A 22,921-nucleotide genomic window follows, 5' to 3' on the forward strand; every position below is an offset into this window, starting at 1 on the left:
GATCCAAAATTTGGTTAGATTAGCAATAGTAGAAGGAAAAGGGGAAAAGAGATTCAAGAATGAAGGATAACACTATATTAAAATGACTAGCTGTAAAGCAAAGGCTCTTAAAGAAGAAAGCTGATAGCAGAATATTCTGGGAGAGTGGGATAGAACCTAGAGAGCAGAAGGCATAATGTGGACAGCAGTCTCAGGAGGAGAGGACAGTGGAAGAAGTGGAAAGAGAGGAGATTGTAATCAGAGAAAATCTACAGGTTAAAAACTTGGAGGTAGAACAGGTGGATTTACAAGTGATGATGTATCCTGAGTGGTTACCATCTTTGTAAAGCTGGTGTCATAGGAGTTAAAGAGATTGATGGATGTTAGAAAAATTGTCATTATGAATGCCAAAATCACCAGGAGTTACTAATGGGGAAAGTCATTAGAGAAGGTGGACAAGTGCGTTGAAAGTCAATAGAAGATCCATTTATTCTGCAAGCATTTATTAAGCATAGGGATCTAGATGGCCCCTAGATACTAAGATGGGGTCTAGAAATTAAGATTTGATAATAAAAAGACAAAAGTGAGACAGTACTTGCCCTCAAGTCTTGTACATTCTTTGGTGAGAGGAGTAGAAAGATGACAAATACATGGCAAAATACATTCAAAGGAGAGACAAAGAAATTTCCATAAAGAATTATTGAGAAGATAGTCAAGAGAATCAGGATAAGACTTCTTATACAGGAGATGGCAGATGAATAGGCAGTGTAGTCCTGGAATTAGGAGGAAAGGGAGCTGTACTCAGTACAAAGGTTTTGACAGGGGATGGAATTTTGTGTTCAGGGAGGAGCAGGTAGGATATTTTGACAGGACCATAAATGCATACAAGAAGAGCAATAGGAAATAAACTTGGAGAGATGGCAGGTAGTCCAGATTAGGAAAATTTTTTAAAAACAAAAAGAGGGATTTGTATTTTAATTTCATTAGATGAGATGAAAATGATATGAAGGTTGAATCTTTGTGTTTATTGGTGAAGTGGATTAGGACTGACAAATTATTCTATGTTGAGGTCATATTAGCACTACAAGAATAATTAAAAATTAATACTTCATGGTCATTGTGACATGTTTAAGACATTTTTAGATGACTTGAATCAGGCCTGTCATCCTGATGTCCTTGTTCTCACTCTTGGCCACATGTTTTTGAAAAGTTTCTTGTTTCTAGCTGTAATTATTTTAATTTTTTGCCCTAAGATCTTCTCAACACATTGAAAGGTGGATACATCTATTAATCATAATGTGATTAAGTAAATTAAATAAATGTTGTCATTAGTTAAGAAGTAGTAGTAATGTTTTGATTTTAACTCACTTTTTTATATTTATTACATTGGGGAGAAGCCATCTATTTTTGTCTTGCTTTAATAAGTTTCTAATCATGCCATGTCATATTAAACTTCAGTAACAAGGAATTTAAAAGTAATTTACTAGGTTAGTGATGAGGAAAGTCCATGATTGATTTATAAGTTTGCTTTAAAAAAAAAAAAGAGTTTTTATGACTATGATAAAATAAGAGATTTTTCGTAATTTTATTGGTTTAAAACTTAGTTATAACTACTGAATAAGTGAACAATCCATGTTCAGATCTTATATAATTTTTACTCTGGCATATAAGAAATCTAAATAATTTACTATGAACTTAACATGAAAATATCTTATCTTTATTAAATACACATTTGAATTGATGTCATCACTTCCTAAGCAAGAGAAATTTGTACGTATTGTGGAGGAGGTTCAGCTTTATTTTATCTTAGTCTGGGTTTTTATGTGGGTGACTTGGGGTATTTAGAGTCTTCCTCCATTACACTTCATCTATGACATAAATAAATGTTATCTGCCTTTAACCACAAGTTCAGTTGTGTTACTGATTTTGAATTTTCGTCAAAGTCATCCCTTTCATGCTTTTGATTCAAGTTATTCCCTAAAGGTAGACTAAACAGAAATCCTTTTGTAAAATAAAATGTTTCAGTAGTTTTTTAACTCTCATTTGCAAATTGGATTTGTGTGGCACACTGTCTTGATTTTCTTTACACAAGATTATTCCTGGTTCTCTTTAAATTGCTTTGATTACTAGAATTTGAATTAAAGATTGTGCAAAAAAAAAAAAGGGTGATAAACGTTCATTTATAAGAAATTTATATATTATATACTAAATAATACAAGAATTTATACAGATTAATTCAGGACTGAAAATGAGCAAAATTATGATTTTAATGTTGGTGATGAAGTGGTAGAGCTCATGACAGTCAACAGATATTTTTAATTTAGTATGACAATAGAATAGGAAATGAACTTTTGGTTACAGGAAGACAGATATTTCATTATATCATTGGAGGTCTCCTAATGAGACACATTGGATTTATATAGAATTTGTTTATAAGAAGGGATGAATTAAGTATCAAATGTTAAAAGTTAATAGGAAATGATTATACAAAGAAGATTCTCCATATAAAAATCTACTTGTCACGAATTGCCAATTACAAATTATTTTTATTAAAGCTTTCATTCATTTGGGACAAGCATAGTACATAACAAATTAGAGAAATTGTCTAGCACCCTCTTTTAATATAGTATTTGCAAAGGGGATCATATTTTCTTTTGCTTTCTAATATTCTAGTTTATTTTTTCTGTATTTTGCTTTCTACTTTTTAAACTGATATGGATATGTTTCAGTGACAACTTAATGGTATCCACAGACATTGTATGAATAAGTTTATATAATTTTTACAAAATGACATAAATTGGATTGTTTAAAAAGATTGATTAGGTTTTACATAACAAATAACATCATAATGAACATTTTCAGTTAAGAGAAGACTGTTGAACTTCAACTAAATTGCCCTTTCATTCTGAGAAGTTTTTGATAAAAGAAACTTTAATATAATATACAAAATTGGGTATGCAATTTGTGGTTCATTGATATAATTTGCAGTTTATATATGTCCCAAAAAGTAAGACCCTGTTATTTTAACTCTATATTTTGTGGGGATGTCTATAAGTTGAATATGTGTTTGTGATAGATTCTATTGATTTCTTTTTTGGAAAACAAATTTCTGGTTCTGTCATTTCTGTTGAAGAGCTAGAAATTGAATTTGTCCTGAAAAGAAAATTCTGCCTGCTTTTAAAACATTTATTCTTTTCATAATTTTAATAGCTACCGAGCCTAAAAATAAGATTCATAATATGTACGACATTCAGTTTTATTCAAATAAAATGAAATTTAATGAAAATCTAATGCTGTTTCTTAAAATATGAAAGAATTTAATGTATATATTCTTTTGAGTTGATCTGTATGAAAAATTTGTATATTGAATGTTTTCTAGATTATACTCTCTTTTAAACTTTGGTTTAAACTTTTATGTCAAACAAGTAAATAAGCAAAGTGATAATTTTGTATGCTTGAGTAGGTGGAGGATGTAATTTTGGAACTGATGACTCAACTCTTCCCCGAACACTCAGAAAAAAAAAAGCACAGACCTCTTGAGTCATAAGAATTCGTGAAAGGAAGAATTGGTTCGCTTGTGGTCTACAAATAAAAAGTAAAAATTCTAAAGGAAAATATAAATTCTAATCAGATGTCTCATAACAAGTAGAGGTGATCCTGGGTTCCTGAAGTGCAAAGTCTGGCAGATTTCTACCTTGTTTGAAATACTTAAACCTAAACCCATGGAGAATTGTATGTCTGAAGACCAGTCTGCCTAAATTCAGAATAACTCATTCTCAGGTTAGCCACGTGACAAATTTTTTGGCCACTACAACTGTCAAAAACTATCTGTTAGACTATAAGATGCAAGCATAATATTGTTTATTAATTGTGATTATACTCCTTTCTGAGGGAGATACATAATTGGTCATCTCTGTGCCTATCATGGCTGAAAGGCAAGTCTATCATCTTACTAGAATGAATATCTGAAATGTGATGGAGAGTATTGAAAGATTCAGCAGCCTACCAACTGATATTTATTTTTACTTATCATTTAAGAACAAATGTTACAGCCAGAAAAAAAAAAATGAATATATCTGGATTCAATTAGTCATTTATTAAACATCAACTTTGTGCTAAGCATAATAACTTTGAATTCCTGAAAGATTCAAAGAATTGAATTGGTGTTTTTGTCATTCTTCTAATTGAAGAGTCACTCCAATTCAACAACAATTTAAGTGCCTAGTATATATGCAAAGGGTTTGTTAGTGCTAAGCATGCAAAGATTAAAACAGTATATCATCCTGTCCTTCAGTGAGCTTACTCCTACATTTAATGTTGTAGGAGGAGTATAGAATACAAAATGTACACATGTAAACACAAAATAGGCAATCATGAGGGCAGGGGATAGACTAGGACAGAAGGCTTTTTCTGAAGGAAAAGATATCAATTGAAGGGGAGAGACAAACTAAACTCCACTGAGTTGATAGCATCTGAATTAAAGAATGATTATTCTCAGAAGCTAAAAGGAGTAAAGAAATATATTCAGGCATAAGGAGCAACTTACATCAGTACATAGAAGTTGGAGATGGCATTCAGGTTTAGGAAGTAGCCAGTACTCTAGTTTGGTTCTCATATGCTACATAAGAGAATAATGTAAATAAGGCTTGAGAGGTATGCTGTAGATTTAAATGCTTGATTTAGAAGTTTATGTATTATAATTATTATTTGATTTAAATTACTAATAGAAATAATAAAATGATACATTCAGCACAAACATATCAAAGAGAATGCTGTGATGGATTATGTTAAGAGATTTACTGGCATCTTGAAGTCAGAGATGAATTGGAAGAACAGACAAACCTTACTTCCCAAAAGAAAATGCAAAAAATGATAACAGTTATAAACCATTGGATTTGTGAAATATAATCCACGGTGGTTTATTGCCATTTGGATCCTGTGAAGTGACTAATATCTAAGAGTGGGATTGAACAGAGCTCCATGGGCAACATCCATATGAACTCTTCAACATTCCCTTCCAGAGTGCTTTGTATTTGACTACTTTGGTGGATGTATATATTTATTAATTTCATATTTGTACTGCATATATTTTTATATGTACTTGTATCCCTTCTAGAGTACAAGCTCCTTTTAAATAGATATTTCATTCTTTGTAATGTGCAGATAGATACACAAGCATCTAGTAAGAGCATAGTTTAAAAAACAAAAACACACATACTCGATTGAGAATTCAATAGATAATGTCAGCAAAGGAGCTTTGAACAAATAACTGGAGCTATGCCTATTTGTTACTAGAAATGGAGAGGTTTATGAGAACAGTTTATGTTATTGCTACTAGAAACTTCAGAACAATTATCTTTAAGGAACCCAGATTTATTTATTGATGCAAATTATGTATTTAAGTGGTGGAAACTGAAATCTATCCCTGCAAGTTATGAAAATATGGCTTCCACTAGATACCTAAAAAGGCACAATCAGGTAGGTATGACTAATGTAATTGTATTATATGAAATACAAATTTGTATTTTATATAATAGAAAACAGGCATTAATGAAGGCAAAGGTTTAACAGCCTATTTGTATAATAGTTCTTTCCAAGTGTCTCTAATCATTAAGATTATTAATTAAACTTCCTTATATCAAGCCAAAATATGTAATTTTTACCCTTTTGTTTTAATCCTGCTCTCTGGAGACATGTAGAACAAGTCTGATTCCTTTTCTATATGACAGCCCATCATGTATTTGGTGGTGATCATGCTCCTCAAAAACTCTCTTGTCTGGGTTAAAGTTCCTTCCACTGAGCTTGTTGCTTTCTTTTGGTCAGTTTCTTATTGAGCATAATTCCAAAGGTAAGGTCTGACCCAAGAGTGCCCTCCTCAGCCCTAGGCAATTCAGCAAGCTCGGGTCAAATAGCTCTCTCTGGTTGCTCTTCTTTGAGTCCAGTCAGATAGTTCCATAACCATCAATCTGGCCCCCATAGCTCCATCACACCCACATACAAGGTTAAGAGAAGAGACTTTGTCAAATGCTTTCCCAAAATCTTGGTAAATTGTGTCAACAGCATTCAGAAGAATTGGGCTTGAATTCTTCTTTGTTCACTTCCTATGGTGGTTGTAAAAAACTATTTTGTATACCTTATTTAAAAATAGAATGGTTGAAAATACATATTGTCTTAATTTTTTGGTAAGGAGAGGTGTGATTTTAAGTGTATACTTAAGTATAGGGAGTTCCTGAAGAGAAGCTTCCTCCATCTGTGTTGATTAGCACATGTTCTACAACATAGGGCCTGAGGGGGTTGCTGGGGGCATTGCGACCTGCTCATGATCCCTCACTCAGTATGTGTTAGAGATGGGCCTTGAATCACTGTATTCCTGTCCCCCAGGCCAGCTAACTCCTTTGGTGCACTGCTTATTGTCCACATTGTGCCATTTAATTAAACATGGGTCCAGAAGTGAATAGGAAGTGGACATCAGAGTGGATTGAGTTAGGGGAGCTGCTAACCACTAGAAATGACCTCCCCCTTTTTTAATACGTGTATTTTTCCTGTTGATTTTGTGTGAATGCATAAAACCACAGTCTCAGAAAACTAAAGTCACAGATGGCCTGAAGGGCAATGGAAACAGACACATAGTCAGTGTTGATAGGCTACATTATATCCCTTATTTGTATTTAAAAAAGGGTATAAAAGCACTATCAAAGATATGAGAGTCCAGAGAAGGAGTACTGGTTATGTAACAAGAAGGCGTAATAGATGGGCAGTTTGACCACTGTACTGTGTGTCCACACAAATCCTTTTTTTTTTTTTTTTTTTTTTTTTCACACAAATCCTTAAAAACAACAGGAAAACCTCCTGAGCATTGGGAGTCTATTGGGAATTTTAGGAAAAGATATGGACTCTTACCAGTAATGAAGGCATAGATGGGCTGTAGTACATTGGTGGGGGGACTGCCCACATTCAAATTATAAATCCATTGAAATATCAAAGTAAAAGGAGAAGATAATAAAAGTAATATTTATGAAAGTATACTTCAGGCTGCTTACTTGGATGGAAGGAATGCTTGATATTTTCTGAACCTTCATTACAAAATGGACAGAGATAAGATATAGGAGACGTCAAACTCTGGAAATTTACAGGAAAACCTCTCACTGAGCAGCAGGACATCTGATAAATTCTTAATTTGTCTTACTGACAGTCTGATTAATAAGAAAGACTTTGTTGTCATTTTAGAGTATTGTAGAAAAGGCACTAGTTTTGGGTCAGGATCTGAATTATGATTCTCCTTAGCTGTTGTGTCCTTGGGCACTTAATCTCTTTGAGCCTTAGTTTCCTTTATCTGTAAAATGAGGATCTGACCTCAGTTGTCTCCAGATCCCTTCTACCTCTTAACTTATGATAATGTAATCAGATCAAATAGGACTGGTAGATAGAAGTCACAAGGCAGATTGCAACTCAGCAATAAAGAGTAATGTCAAAAGAATTAGTGGTTTTAAAATGAATGCGATGCCTTATGAAATAATGAACTCAATAAATTCTCATACACCTTCTAGCTATGTGATCTTGGGCAAATCCCTTGACCTTGTTTGCCTCAGTTTCCACGTCTATAAAATGAGCAGAAGGAAATGGCAAATCACTACAGAATATTTGCCATGAAAACCCCATAAGGGATCATGAAAAGTTGGAACTAGCTATAATTAAGTAGAGATGCTTCCATTTGAGATACTATAAAGGGAATTGCTGCACTGAATATATATATATATATATATATATATATATATATAATATATATATATATATATATATGTGTGTGTGTGTGTGTGTGTGTGTGTGTATATGTGTATATATATATATTATATATATATATATATGACTCATTAATTTGCTACTTATTTTCCTCTAAAGCCAGATTAAATGTTAAGATTTATGGTAACAAGTATAAGTAATAAATTACACAGTTCTTCTAAATTGTGCTGTTTGCTTCTTTTCCTGAACATTATTTCATGTTAAATAAGTGTTTATTTTCTTCAGTTGTAATTTATGGTGTCTTGGACTTTTAGTCTGTCCATATTTTCTGTTCAGAATAGATGAGGAATTGATGTTTTACTAGGATATTGCCATCTCTTTCAATATAATTTTATTTCTTGTTTTGTAAGTTTCTCTAGTGAAAGATTATGAAATGTTAACATACTTGTATTGACAGTTATTACATATGTTTGACTCTGTATATGACCGTGAGAGCAGTAATATAAATAAGACTTGGGTTTGTGTCTCTTCTAGCTGTTAATAAAGTTTTAAAATCATAATCACTGTTCAATATTTAATAAATTTATTCATCCATCCATTCATTCATATAATCAATAGTCTTTGATTCAGCTAATGTTTATTAAGTAACAAAGTTTATTGCACAAGGTACTAGAACTGATACAAAATTTAATGAGAAGATAAGTAGGAGCACCGTCACTATTAATAATAACTTGGAAAAACCTAGAAGCTAACTCTACATCTAGCTGTTGGGGAGTGGTTGAAAGAGTTATGGTTTATAAATATAATATCATTGTGTTATAATAAATGATGAATCTGAAGAATTACAGAATAAAAAAATGCAATAGAATGTGTTCTCTGACATTAAACAGAAATATAATCCATATGAAATACATTGGATAAGTTGATTACTCTTATTAAAGTTAATATGCTCAGCTTTTGTTTCCTTTAAACAGTCAGAAAGCAGCAGCACACACAAAGTAGTTTACAATTTTTTGTGTAGTTTTATGGTTTCAAGGCTTTTGATTTGTACTTTCTTGTTATTGTTTGAATATTTGAATACTTATAATGGTTATGCAACTATAAACAAGACTAAACCAACAATATATTTGCCAACTCCACCACCTCAAATTGTGAAAGACATAGGCTCTGGGAACTTACAGACAAATAGGGTAGATGTACTTACAGAGAGGGGTCAGTTCTTTAATAGCACAGAACAAAGAGGGATCTCTTCAGACATCAAAGGAGAGTAGAATTTCTGGGTTGGAGTCAGAAGGGGGCAGTCCCAGTTTAAAAAAAAAATAGAATAAGCAAAAGCAGGAAAATGTCATGGGTACTTTGGAAAAACAGTAAATAAAATAGATTGACTAAAAGGTCTTTTATTAGGAAGGCATTGAGGAGACATTGAAGGTTTTCACATTGTGGAATTGTATAGTATTTAGCAGAAGGCAGTATTCTGGGGAAAGATTCAGCCAGGTGGTAGACAAGACACAGGTTTGAATCAGTTTCTGACAATTATCTGTGTGACTCTGGGCAAGTCACTTAATTTCTTTGAAACTTAGTTTAATCAAAGGTGCTCCAAATTATTATTGATCAGAGAAATGCAAATTAAGACAACTGTGAGATACCACTACACACCTCTCAGTTTGGCTAAGATGACAGGAAAAGATAATAACAAATGTCGGAGAGGATGTGGGAAAACTGGGACAATGACACATTGTTGGTGGAATCGTGAACACATCCAACCATTCTGGAGAGCAGTTTGGAACTATGATCAAAAAATTGTCAAATCATGCATACCCTTTGATCCAGCATGTTACTACTGGTCTTATATCCCAAAGAGATCATAAAAAAGGGAAAGGGACCCACATGTGCAAAAATGTTTGTGGCAGCCCTGTTTGTAGTGGCTAGAAACTGGAAAGTGAGTAGATGCTCATCAGTTGGAGAGTGGCTGAATAAGTTATGGTATGTGAATGTTATGGAATATTATTTTTCTGTAAGAAATGACCAGCAGAATGATTTCAGAGAGATTTAGAGAGACCTACATGAACTGATGCTAAGTGAAATGAGCAGAACCAGGAGATCATTATATACTTCAACAACAATATATGAGGATCAGTTCTGATGGAAGTGGCCATCTCCAGCAGTGAGATGAACCAAATAGTTCCAGTTTATCAATAATGAACAGAACCAGCTACATCCAGCAAAAGAACACTGGGATATGAGTGTGGACCACAACATAGCATTTCCACCCTTTCTGTTATTGTTTGCTTGCATTTTTGTTTTCCTTCTTAGGTTTTTTTTTTCTTTCTTTCTAGATCTGATTTTTCTTGTGCAGCAAGATAACTGTATAAATATGTATACATATATTGGATCTAACATATATTTCCACATATTTAACATGTATTGGACTATCTGCCATGTAGGGGAGGAGGTAAGGGGAAGGAGAGGGAAATTGGGTACAAAAGTTTTTGCAAGGGTCAATGTTGAAAAATTACCCATGCATATATCTTGTAAATAAAAAGCTATAATAATAATAATAAAAGAAACTTAGTTTCATCATCCATAAAATGGGTGTAAAAATTACCAGTAGTGCCTGTTTTATAGGATTGTTGCGAAGATCAACTGAGATAATATATGTAAAGTTACATGATTGAAGTACAGCACCAAATGATGAAATTGGGGGGAGCAATTGGTACTTAAGTTTGGGTTTTGGTCATGCGATGAATTCACAATAGCCATTCTCTTTGGCAAAAGGTAGGCTCATTTATGAGAGGAGGTTGCAGACAAAAATGAAGAGATACAATAGACATCAGGTATGGTAAATTTGAAATAGTATTGGAGTTTTAACAGTTCACAGTGAAAAGGACAAGTTCCCCATTGAAACTCACAATTAACTGAAAGAAAGGGAATACTCCTTGAGGTAGGAGTATGTCCTTACTGGCAGATTAACTCCATAGAGGAGTTTAGCACTCTAAGAGTTAGCTAGAAAGAAAAAGACACTGTGAGGCAGAACACCATGGAAAGTTTAACTTCAAAGGGGCTCATCAAAGATGGGAGGATCCATGGGGATGTCAGGGTCTGACATCATCACTTGGCTTTCTCATTTGATATAGGAAAGTGGGATTACCCATAACCCCACAGGGGATGGGCCTCTAAGATGAAGTTCATCCCTATCAGGGCCAACCCCACCAGTGACTCAGGATCTCATTGTAAAGAATTTTGTAAAATTTTAAAAGTGTAGCAGAAATGTCAGTTATGGTAATTTTCAGTTCAGTTCATTAAAGTTTTTTGAATTGAATTCTCTGTGCCAGGCATTATATGTTCAGTTCTAGGGATACAAGTGATAAAAAGAGTGACCATTGTACCCTGCAAGAGGAGACTGTATACAAGAGGAAGCAGAAAGGGAAGTGGGGACTGGGGCCAGGGCATGACGCTTGTGTCAGAAATTAAGCAGAACCACTGGTGGAAAATGGAGAGTTCTCTGGAAAGTTTGAGCCCTTTGTAAGAGCAGAGCTTCTTATTCTTCCCTGCAATCACGCGGGAGAGGCAGCCCCGGGGAGCTGAGACCAGCAGCGTGCTGAGGATCAGAAACTGAGACAGGCCACAAGAAAGATGGGATTTCAGTGGATCACCTTATCCTGAGGGCAGCTCAGGTGGTGTTGCAGCAGCTAGAAGGAGGAGAGCCAGGGGGCCAGCTAGGAGGGTGCTGTGAGATTTGGCGGGCCCTGGCGGTCTCGGGGAGTATCCTGAAGCTAGCAGAGGCAGACGTGATCTTTAATGCCTTATTATTGTTTAAAAGATGTGATTCTGTTTATCTGATGTTCAAGTCGCCAGCCTCTAGGTGTGTATGGAGAGTGTAGGGCCTCGAGTCCAGAAAACTCAAATTCGAATCCAGCCTCCATTGCATGCTGGCTGGGTGACTCTTGGCTTGTCCCTTCATGTCTGTGGAACCCTCATCTATAGGATAGTAACAGCACCTGCCTCTCAGGGTTGTTGTGAGGATCACATGAAATGATTAGGAAGCACCTAGCACAATGCTTGGCACATAGTGTGATATAAATTTTTTTTATCATAGCTTTTTATTGACAGAACATATGCGTGGGTAATTTTTCAACATTGACCCTTGCAAACACTTCTGTTTCCAACTTTTCCTTTCTTTCCCTCCACTTCCTCCCCTAGATGACAGGCAGTCTCATACATGTTAAACAGGTTAAAGTATATGTTAAATACAATATATGTGTACATATTTATACAGTTCTCTTGTTGCACAAGAAAAATTGGATTTAGAAAGAAGGTAAAAATAACCTGGGAAGAAAAACAAAAATGTGAGCAGTCCATGCTCATTTCCCAGTGTTCCTTCTCTCGGTGTAGCTGGTTCTGTTTATCACTGATCAATTGGAACTGAACTGGATCCTCTCATTACCGAAGATAGTCACTTCCATCAGAATTGATCCACATATAGTCTTCTTGTTGAAGTGTATAATGATCTCCTGGTTCTGTTTATTTCACTCAGCATGAGTTCATGTAAGTCTCTCCAAGCCTCTCTGAAAATCATCCTACTTGTCATTTCTTACAGAACAATAATATTCCAATACATTCATATACCCTAATATACTCAGCCAATCTCCACTTGATGGAAATGGAATGGATGCCCAGTTTCTAGCCACTGTGAAAAGGGCTGCACAAACATATATGATATAAATGTTAGCTGTCATCATCATGATTATTACAGCTTTAATCTTGAAATGTAGAAGATTTTGTGGAAATATCCATTCAGTTTTTTCTCTGTTTCTTTTTTAGGAGCACCTAATACTGCAGAATTAAGGATCTGTCGGGTAAACAAGAATTGTGGAAGTGTCAAAGGAGGGGATGAGATATTCCTACTCTGTGACAAAGTTCAGAAAGGTACTTCTATTTGTGTTCTTTCATTGAATTTATTTCATGTGAATATACACATTTTACATCTTAATCTTCTGCTGTTAAATATTTTTGCTTCTTATTTTCTAGATGACATAGAAGTTCGATTTGTGTTGAATGAGTGGGAAGCTAAAGGTAGCTTTTCCCAAGCAGATGTACATCGGCAGGTAGCCATTGTATTCAGAACACCACCATTTTATAAAGAAATAACTGAACCCATAACAGTAAAAATGCAGCTTCGAAGACCTTCGGACCAGGAAGTTAGTGAATCCATGGACTTTCGATATCTGCCAGATGAAAAAGGTACTATTTTGCCACAGGAAAAGTTTTATCACCTAAAAGATAGTTTTGCTTATGATTTTGATTGAAATCTGAGTTCGGAAGTACTCCCTGTATTTTTGTTTTCCTTTGCAAATTATCATTCATTCAAGAACTATGTGACCGCTAAATATTATAAATATTACATCATAAGGCCACTGCACTCTTATTTGCTGTGAGGCATATATAAAACAAAAAATGCACCTTGTTTTTATTGGAGCTTCCAATTTGTAGTAGGAAGAGTATCTGTAGACCCAAAGAACAACAAATACAAAGAGCATAGGAGAGGTACAGAGTTCTTAGAGAGAAAGCAGTCTCGTCCAGAGTGAGGAGGGGTTAGAAGTGGGGAAACTTCCATGGAAGGAGTGGAATTTGAGCTCGACATCATGCTGTGAGGAGAATGTGCTAGGGGAGAGTCCAGGGTGGGAGAAGCCAAGCCCCAGGCTAAGGCCTAGGGCCAGTAAAGTATAGGACAGGTTTAAGAAACAGGAAGTTGGATGAGATTTTGTAGTTTAGGGTTATTAAGAAGTGAGATTTAAAGAGCTTTAAGATTTTCAGAGTACTTGAAGTGCATCATTTGCTTTGAACCTAAAAACAATCCTGTGGGCTTAGCATTAACAGACTCACATGATGATCTCCATTTTACAGATGGAGAACTGAGGCTCAAAGACGTCTGAGGAGCAAGGATTTAGAGTTTGAAGGGACTTTAGAGACATCATGTCCAACCTCCTCCCCCTTCCCGGTAACTTAAGGGACTTGTGAAAGGTCACAGAGATAAGAGAGGGAAACGGCCTCTGCCACACTGCCCCATGCTGCTTCCCCACATTCATAATTAGCAAAGGGCTTGTGTCAGTCTGAGTTTCCTGAAGGCTTTGGAGTGCTTAATTTTCGATGCATGTTTTCCTACAGTGATCAGATTTAAGGGATTTCTCACTAGTTTGAGATCTCTGATGAGCATGAAGGTCAAAAGGTTGGCTTTTGAGTAAGTGTTTTCATATTTATGACATGGAAAGGGTTTTTCTCCAGTATGAATTCTTTGATATCTAGTAAAGTTTGTCTTCCAGATGCAGCCTTTCCCACATTAATTACATATAAAGAATTCTCGATCACTTGTGCTTAGTCATATCTCTGGTGTGTCAAATAGGATTCAGATCTATGTCATTGGGAAAGGCTTTGAGCCAGGTAGATAGGTCATGGAAAAGAGGAGTTAGGAATTAGGAGCTAAGAAGGTACTAAAAAGGGTTTTACTGAAAATAATCTATGGCTTTCGTTTTTACTTAAGATGAATTTATCAGATGTAAAGCAAATTTTTGCATTTGCTTTTTTTTTTTTTACAATTAGGAAATTAAACTACTAATTTTTTATATGTGTGTGTGTGTGTTTGTGTGTGTATATATATATATATGATGTAAAGCAAATTTTTGCATTTGCTTTTTTTTTGCAATTAGGAAATTAAACTACTAATTTTTTATATGTGTGTGTGTGTGTATACATATACACACACACATATAATACATTTAACTGATTACAGATCACATTTATGCATTTTATGTGTTTGGATATAGAATCATACCTTATTTTAAAAAACACTTTTATGTACACTGTGTTATTTTCTTAGTGTAGTGGAAAGAGCAATTGATTTTGGAAATTGTGAATTCAGATTCCAGTTCCACCACCTGTGCCCACTGTGGGCAAGTCCCTTCAACTTCAGAGAGCTTATTTGTAAAATGAGGAGATTGAACCACATGCACATGAGCTCTGAGGTCCCTTCTTGCTCTAAATATAGGAGTCTGTGATCCTCCCACTAACCTTGTGAAAGCAAACAAAATCACTGTAAATTCTTTTTTACTTTTTTGAAATGAACATTCATCAAATCAGTAGCAGTTATTTGCTGCCACATGTGTAGTGTTTTTTATGATTCTTTGTCCTCATTAATTGAATAATGGACATTTAATAATTCTTTATTAATTAGCTCACTAATCCTAAATTCTTTTAAAATTAATTTTGGGGAAAGAATCCAAGTAAGTATAAACATTTTAAATACTTGATAAAATATCTTTTCTTTAACTTATTTATATACATTTATGAATTAATCATTACTAAAAGTACCTAGTACTTATTTTTCCTTTGCACTGATTAAATTTCTATCTTACTCATTTATTTATTTATTTATTTGTTTATTTCTGAGGCTACTGGGGTTAAGGGATTTGCCCAGGGTCACACAGCTAGGAAGTGTTGTCTCAGACCAGATTTGAACTCAGGTCTTTCTGACTAAAGGGCTGGTACTCTATCCACTGCACCAACTAGCTGCCCCCTACCCATTTATTTATAAAGATCATATTATGTAGCTAACATGAGAAAAGCACTACTTTCTTATGTGAAAAAGAAACCTTCTATTTTTTTTAAGATTTTTTCATTTTTAATAAATATATGCAACATAAACAAAAGTTCTTTGAGGATCTTCAGTAATTTTTTTTAGCTTTTTATTTACAAGAAATATGCATGGGTAATTTTTCAGCATTGACCCTTGCAAAACCTTTTCCCCTCCTTCCCCCGACTCCTTCCCCTAGATGTCAGGTGAAACCTTGTATTTTTATCTAAGTTCAATTTTTAAACAATCATTTTGAATTAAGATAATTTATTAAGTAACTATAGATTCAAAACATAACAGTTTTTAAAAGCTGCAGATGTTTTGGAAACTAATTCATGCTATCTTCTTAACAATACTTACTTTAAACCTTTTTAAACAAGTAAAAGTAAATCAGGGTCAGCTTGATAGAAATTCTTCTGTACGTATGTATGACGAAAGAGCCTTTATGATTATATTAGGATTCCAACTATCAACTTATTTGTGATTTTAACAAACTATAAATTTTAGAATGTTGTATATGAATTTTTCCAATACCAACTTTTAAATCTTTCTTCCCTCCTCCTCACCCCCCCCAACAAATCCTACAGAAGAAATGAATACTTTTTACAATTAAGAGAAAAATCTTATGTTGACACTGATCTAATGTATCAGTAGTTATTAAATTACTCCTAGGAAGCTAGGTGTGCAATGGCTAGAGTGCTGGACCTGGAATCAGGAAAACCCGAGTTCAAATCCAGCCTCAGACGCTTACTAGCTATGTAGATTATTTAACCTCTGTCCATCTCAATTTCCTCAGTTGTAAAATGGCAATATTGATAACACCAACCTTATGGGATTATTGTGAGAATCCAATGAAATATTTAAAGAGTGCTTAGCACCGTGCTTGGCATATAGTAAATAAATGCTTATTCTCTTTTTCTCCTGCTTTCCTATGTGCACTGATTTAAAGCATACTTTCTACATATTTGGGATTTAAGCACCACATTTATTTTTAAAAGGGTAGAAACATAATTGTGTGATTAATGCATTCCCCTCCTTCCTTACCCAACCAGATCCATATGGTAATAAATCAAAGAAACAAAAAACAACTTTAGATCTCCAGAAGCTGCTCCAAGGTAAGGCTTTTTTTTTTTTTAAACTTTTAATCACTTAACCAAATTTTCAAAATCAAATGACAGATTTTTCTTTTCCTTTTTTAAAATTTAAAATCTTTTTATTTTCAAAACATATACATGCATAGTTTTCAACATTCACCATGTATTCTGAATGTTTTTTTTCTTCCTTTCCCTTTACCCCCTCCCTTAAATGGCAAGTAATCCAATATCTGTTAAATATGTGCAGTTTTTCCATACATATTTCCACAATTATTATGCTGCACAAGAGAAATCAGATCAAAAAGGGAAAAAAATGAGAAAAAATACAAAATGCAAGCACAGAACAACAAAAAAAAGTTATGTTGTGATTCATACTTAGTCCCCACAGTCCTCTCTCTGGGTACAGATGGCTCTCTCCATCACAAGACCATTGAAACTGGCCTGAATCACCTTACTGTTGAAAAGGGCCACAAAATGACAGGTTTTTCTAACTTTTTTTTTAAAGTCATCTGATTTTAAAATGTAAATTACTAACTGAAATTTTTAAAATTATAGTTAGCTTTCCAGAAAGATCAAAAGCTGGTCCTCCCCGATCAACTGGAGAAGTGAGAATCATCAAAAAAGGTATTTACCATCATCAAAAAAGGTAGCTGATCTTTTGTACAGATGTGAAAATCAGAAAGACCACTGTGCTTTATATATTCTTACATCATTCTAGATGTAGAAAAAATTGTTTATTTGATGTTTCCCCACAAATTTAAAATACATATCATATTGAAATTTATTGGTGTCATGCTTCATCTACTTTTTTGATGCTGTCTTTTAGTAAAACATTTCTGGTTATTTAGATTTGAATTCACAATGGTTCCACTTAAATATTTATGTGAAATATGCCCAATTTTCTCACAGGGCTTCAAGAACTAGATTTTCATAATTTCCTAAATGAGATTACACTTTAATACTTAGAATATATTCTTACAAAAACATTTGCTTAAATTCAGTGTAAACAGCTATATTCAAAGACTAGTAGAATAGTTTTACCTAAAGGGATTTTGGCTGTTTTGTGCCCAAAGATGTATATGAACTGTAGATGTATGTGAACCACATTACTTAAATAATATGTTATGAATTCTTTTATCTATAATTGGATGTTAAGATTCTTTGAAAATATTCTTTTAATTTTTTATACTTTTTTCATAAAAATGACTTATTTTTTTAAAAAAATTTAAATTTGTACCTCTAACAGAAATGTCAAGAACTCCAGGAACTATGCATCAAGTCCCATCTTACTTTCCTTCATCCTTTGTGTCAAGTTCAAATACAATGTCACATCCAGCTTCATCTTTATCTTCAATGGGAACTTATCCTTCTTCAAGCTGGCCTTCAATGACTCTTCCTACATCAATAAACTCAATTAATACACATTCACCAAATGGTTTTCCAACAGGGACACTTTCCTCTGGATCACAGAGTTGCCGGTCATACCTGGAAACAGCTAATGTTTCAAATAGTCTAGATACTTCTGATCCTTGCCTTTTCAACAATGGTACAAATGGAATTGGAGCTCAGTCCCTATCCCAGGCTGACCTTTTTAGTGTGAATACCAGTATGTTGCAGAATCGTCCCATGAATATTACGACGCCCAACAGTGACAGTATGATGGAGACCGAGACGCCATTTGTGAGCATGAAACTTGAGAGCTCATCGTACAACTCTGTGTTAACCCCAAGAGACTACAGGCGGCCACTGCATCTGACATCTTCTGCCAGGGTGTCTGCAGTGGGCTCCAGCACCAGCCCTCCTCTCCTTGTGCCACAGGCAGATGTGTTTGATGCCGTAGATTTTACTTGTCTAGAGAACAGTACAGTAAGTGAATCTAAATCATCAGGCAATCCTAATTCAAATAACCCAAGTTTTATGCCTAATAGTCAGTGTTATGTTAATGATAATATGCAAAGTGAAGATCATTTTAATTCCTTTGAAGTCAATTTAGATTTTTTTAGTGCAGGACTTGTCTAATTGAAATGGAGTGTATATCTTTTGAATACATAATTGCATATCATTTTAAGATTCTGTTTTGAATTTTAAGATGCATCATTTTATACTTATCTTATGCACTGGAGCCTTGCTATAATATAGATGCTATAATATATGGTATATAAATTTGATGTCTTTTAATGGATCATGTAGCAGAGGAGGTTGCCATAGAAGTGTCCAAAGTATTCTTTGCAATAAGGTTTCACCTATGGCTTTGGTTTTATTGAAGGGATTACTTGAAGAGGGTGCTTATATCAAGGTTCCAGTACACAAGCAAATAAACTTGCCCCCCAAAAAAAGGTACTTCAAAGACATTTCACTCTAACAACTTTATATATGCCTGTGTTTTTAATGAATTATCTCAAATTTGCTTTGAAGCAAATTTTACATAGATACTGTAATGACCATGTCATTGAAAAAAAAATTTCAGCATTATTATTATAGGCAGCAGGTGCCCCCAAGGGGTCTCTTGTGGCCATTTGATATAATGTGTAGATTTGCTGGTTGTTAATAAAGCCTGGGCCTGAAGAATAGAGGATTGGGATCATCTGGAGTAGGCAGCAAGTTTCCAAGAAATTATACTATTTCATAACTGGCTGTTCATTGGATAAAGCTGTTTCTTTGTAATTGTTGAATGTCTCTTTAATATTTCACTGCTCCTTCAAAGAAGTTAGATTATGTTTGGTATTATGGTGGAAGCATTTATCATAGCTTCTCTCACCTCTGGAAATGATTTAGAGACCTTTATTATCTAATTTTCCTCAGATTCTTTAATTCTTCCCACTTTTCATTTGAGTAAATAAATGACTTTTATGTAATTGAAAGTGAAATTATTTCATCTCACCAAAAAGTGAATTTTAAATCAGGTGAAGCTGATACTGACTGACCAGAAGAATGTAAGCTCCTTGAGCACAAGGAATGTTGTTGACTTTGTATCCCCAAACTTAGCACAGTATCTAGATGCTGACAAGTGCTTAATAAATGTTTGCCAAGCCAAAATGAATCTAATCAGCTACCGTAGAGTAGGACTACAGTCTTGTTCTTGTAGTATGGAAAGTTTTGCATTTGTAATTTGGCATAGGGTGCTTTCTGTATTTTAAATACAAAGCTTTTTTTTATCTCATTGTCTTTGAGCCTAGTGGTAGAGATGCATCTTGGAATTTTATAATATCTAATTTTAAATTTCCACTTTTTGGAAACTTTTCAAGCTGGCATTTCAGTTGGTAGAGGAGACAAATATAACCTTAAACGGTGTAACTGCTAATTGAACTGCTTAAAGGCAACTGATGTGAAAAATCAAATCACATGAATGTATATTTAAAATATAATCTGTAATACTGGCTAAAATATTTGAAAATATTTTTCTAAAATATCTTATGATTGTCACATTTCTAGTATTTCAATTGACACTTTGAACAATCCTCCAGAAACTTTTCTAGTGGGTTATCTCAGCGATACATTATATATTTATATACTCATATGTACTTATGTACATTTGTATATATGAATAGTGCAATAGTCAAAAATGGCATCAGGATTTTTCAAGACGATTTCTTCATTTAAGAAATAGTAGAATATGGAACAAGATGTAAGCTCAATTAATATTTATTGAATTACCTTGTCATATGTTTTCCTGAACAGAATATTCTTCATGAACTGGAATATGTGGTTCCATTGGGATCTCATAGTCTAGGTAGAACAGCACCTATAAGCAGCATAGAAGAGCACCAGATTCTCCCTAGACTGACAGAATTATATTAGGCCACACATCTCAAGTAATTTCCCAATAATAAATCCCAGCCCAGTTATCCTGTGGAAATTTTTTCCAGAACAAAAATATTGTCCTGGCTCTAATGCCTTGATGATCACCCTAAATTTACAGAAAGCATCCTTGAAGATGATTCTCCAAAGGAAGATAGCATTCGAGGCTCACTGTTCTTGTAACCCCAGGGGCCAAGCCTCAAGAAATCGTTTAGTGAGGGAACAGCCTCTTGTCCCCATAAACTGGTTCTTCTTTCCAGGATATGCTGATCTCCCTAGCTAGCTTCTACTTATTCAAGTACCCTTCAGGGTCCATACAAGAGGTCAGAGGAAAAGTTAGGAGACTTTTCCCTTCTGCTTGAAGTTGTTCACTCATTACATGAGAGTACTCTCAGAAGCTGCAGGACCTCTATTCTTTCCTTAGTCCCCAATTCTCATGACCACTGTACTCTGCCCTACATTGTCCCTAATTAGATTATTATTCTAATTCTAGGTCTACCAGCATTCTTAGGCTTTCGTTAAGTATTTAATTGATGGGAATGCAATTCCATATACTTATAGGGGTACAAAGCCATTGATGGTTCAAAAGTGTTTCTTTCAAATTCATTTACTCCTTGTTCCTTTTATGTGATTCGGAAGTTTAACTATCAGCAGCTCTTCACTGAACCCTAAACTGTTTTATATTTACTTTACATATACTTATATGTATACATGTTGTTTCCCCAGATTAGAATGTAAGCTCCCAGAGGGCATGGATTGATTCATATTGTCTTTGTATCTGCAATACTCAGCAGAGAGTGTCTGACAGGGGCACTTAATAAATGCTTTTGGATTGAGAATTCTTACTTTGTTGATTTCCTAGAAGTTTGAAAGGGGAAAGAAATTTTAAGTACTAGTTTTGATATTATTGGACATAAATGAAACTTATCATATGCCCAGAATACAATTTACCGGAAATCTCAATCAACTCTCTCCCCGGCCCCCTTTCTTGAGCTTTTGGAATAAAGAGCAAAATCACAAGACAAAGTGATAGTAAGGATTTATTAAAAATTGTAACAAAGATTTTTAAAAATATATATCAGAATTGGCATATATTTAAAGCTCAATATTCTACACTTAAATTTGTAACAATGACCGTGAATAATAATCAAAGAAAAATCAGATTGTCTAGTTTTGTACTTGTATTTGCTATTTCCGATTCTTTTTATAAAGGTCTAAAACAACTGGGTTGAAATGTTTTTCTGGCCAAACCTAAGATAAACAGAAAATTTAAGCAAATCAACATCCTCCAGTTCTTAAGCATTGAGGTATTCATGACTTAAGTTGTTAAAAATTAAGAAATTGTTACACATCAAATACAATTACAGGTTCTTTGTGACTTATATTTCAGTATAATAAAAGACTAACAACTTTCTACTTATTTTCTCTAAGTCTATTTTCATTCAATTTTCCTCTTATTTAGTCATATATAATGTTATTGTTGCTTTTTTTTTTTAAGCTTGGCATCATTTCATAAAAATCAAGACTTTTTTTACATTCCTCATACTCACTGGTCTTACATTAGAGAAAACTCCATTATATTAAGGTAGCCCAATTTATCAAACCATTTCTTTATCACAGGACTTGTAGATTATTTCCCGTAAACTATATTCCACAAAAATAATAGTGTTCCTATGAAAATCTTTGAACAGATTAACTCTTAAAAAAAAACTCCAAACCGAATACTTTCAGAGTATATTATTTACAATTTCAGAGTATATTAAGTTAAAGGGCATGGCTATTTTGTATTGCTTTTTGCATATTTCTAAGTTGGTATCTAAAAGAATGAGACCGATTTGAAATTATACTATGGTAGATAAGTTTTAAGTGTCTCTACGATGCTATCAGAATTTTTTAATATGTATTTATTTGAAACTTAAAAGCAAAATTTAAAAAAAAATAGAAAAAGAAAAAAAAAAAAACATTGCCATGTGCCCAGCAGAACATATGGGAAAATTCAAAATAATAAATTTCCATTTCAAGAAAGCACATATAATGGTTCCAACTGTCCATCTTTGCTTCCTTATAGACTTTTTTTCCTTGCTATGTACTTTTATTTTTTTCTTCCCCTTTCCTTGCCCCTACACATATAATGTAGATGTCTCTCAACTGAATCTTTTTAGTTTGTCTTTGTCTGAGATAAATGATTACTACTCCTATTTTTTCTAACAAATTCTACTCCTATCATTGTTATTTTGTTAGTATTTATTTCCCATCCCTGCTAACTCTTCTACTTCACTTATATGTTAACTTGCATAGCTATTACTTAACGCCTCTACACTCTCCCTTATGTTCTCCCCACACCTTTTCCTTTCCTCTTTATTCCATACTCAATAATCCATACATCTCATCTTTTTACACTCCCATTAATCTATACACACCTCTACGTTCCTTCTTACTTTCCCCCCTTCTCAGCAGATTTAGAGGACATATCCTTTTATACGTGTGTGTGTGTGTGTGTGTGTGTGTGTGTGTGTGTATTGTTCCCTCTTACAGCCTTTCCTGATAAGAGTAGGATTTCAGAACTACCAACTTCCTCCCCAATCTAATTCCCTTTGTGTTGATTTATTTTTTCCCACAGTTCTGCTTTTTAGAATTAACATACTCAACTCTACCCCAATCTTTCCTTTGGACTACTCGATTA

The 22,921-nt window shown here is 34.1% G+C and overlaps 1 protein-coding gene across 2 annotated transcripts in view; it reads left to right on the plus strand.

Annotated features, from left to right (window-relative positions):
• Positions 1-21,658, plus strand: part of REL (REL proto-oncogene, NF-kB subunit) — a 58,491-nt gene extending 36,833 nt beyond the window's left edge. For both annotated transcript variants that reach the window (XM_051975335.1, XM_051975334.1), the window contains 5 exons: positions 12,541-12,645; positions 12,748-12,960; positions 16,399-16,461; positions 16,996-17,064; positions 17,687-21,658. In XM_051975335.1, the coding sequence (XP_051831295.1) occupies positions 12,541-12,645; positions 12,748-12,960; positions 16,399-16,461; positions 16,996-17,064; positions 17,687-18,459 (1,223 nt within the window). In that variant the 3' untranslated portion in view covers positions 18,460-21,658. The remainder of the gene's footprint in view (positions 1-12,540; positions 12,646-12,747; positions 12,961-16,398; positions 16,462-16,995; positions 17,065-17,686) is intronic.
• Positions 21,659-22,921: the final 1,263 nt, after the last annotated feature.

The sequence above is a fragment of the Antechinus flavipes genome, chromosome 2, assembly GCF_016432865.1.
Source record: "Antechinus flavipes isolate AdamAnt ecotype Samford, QLD, Australia chromosome 2, AdamAnt_v2, whole genome shotgun sequence".
Taxonomy (NCBI): domain Eukaryota; kingdom Metazoa; phylum Chordata; class Mammalia; order Dasyuromorphia; family Dasyuridae; genus Antechinus; species Antechinus flavipes.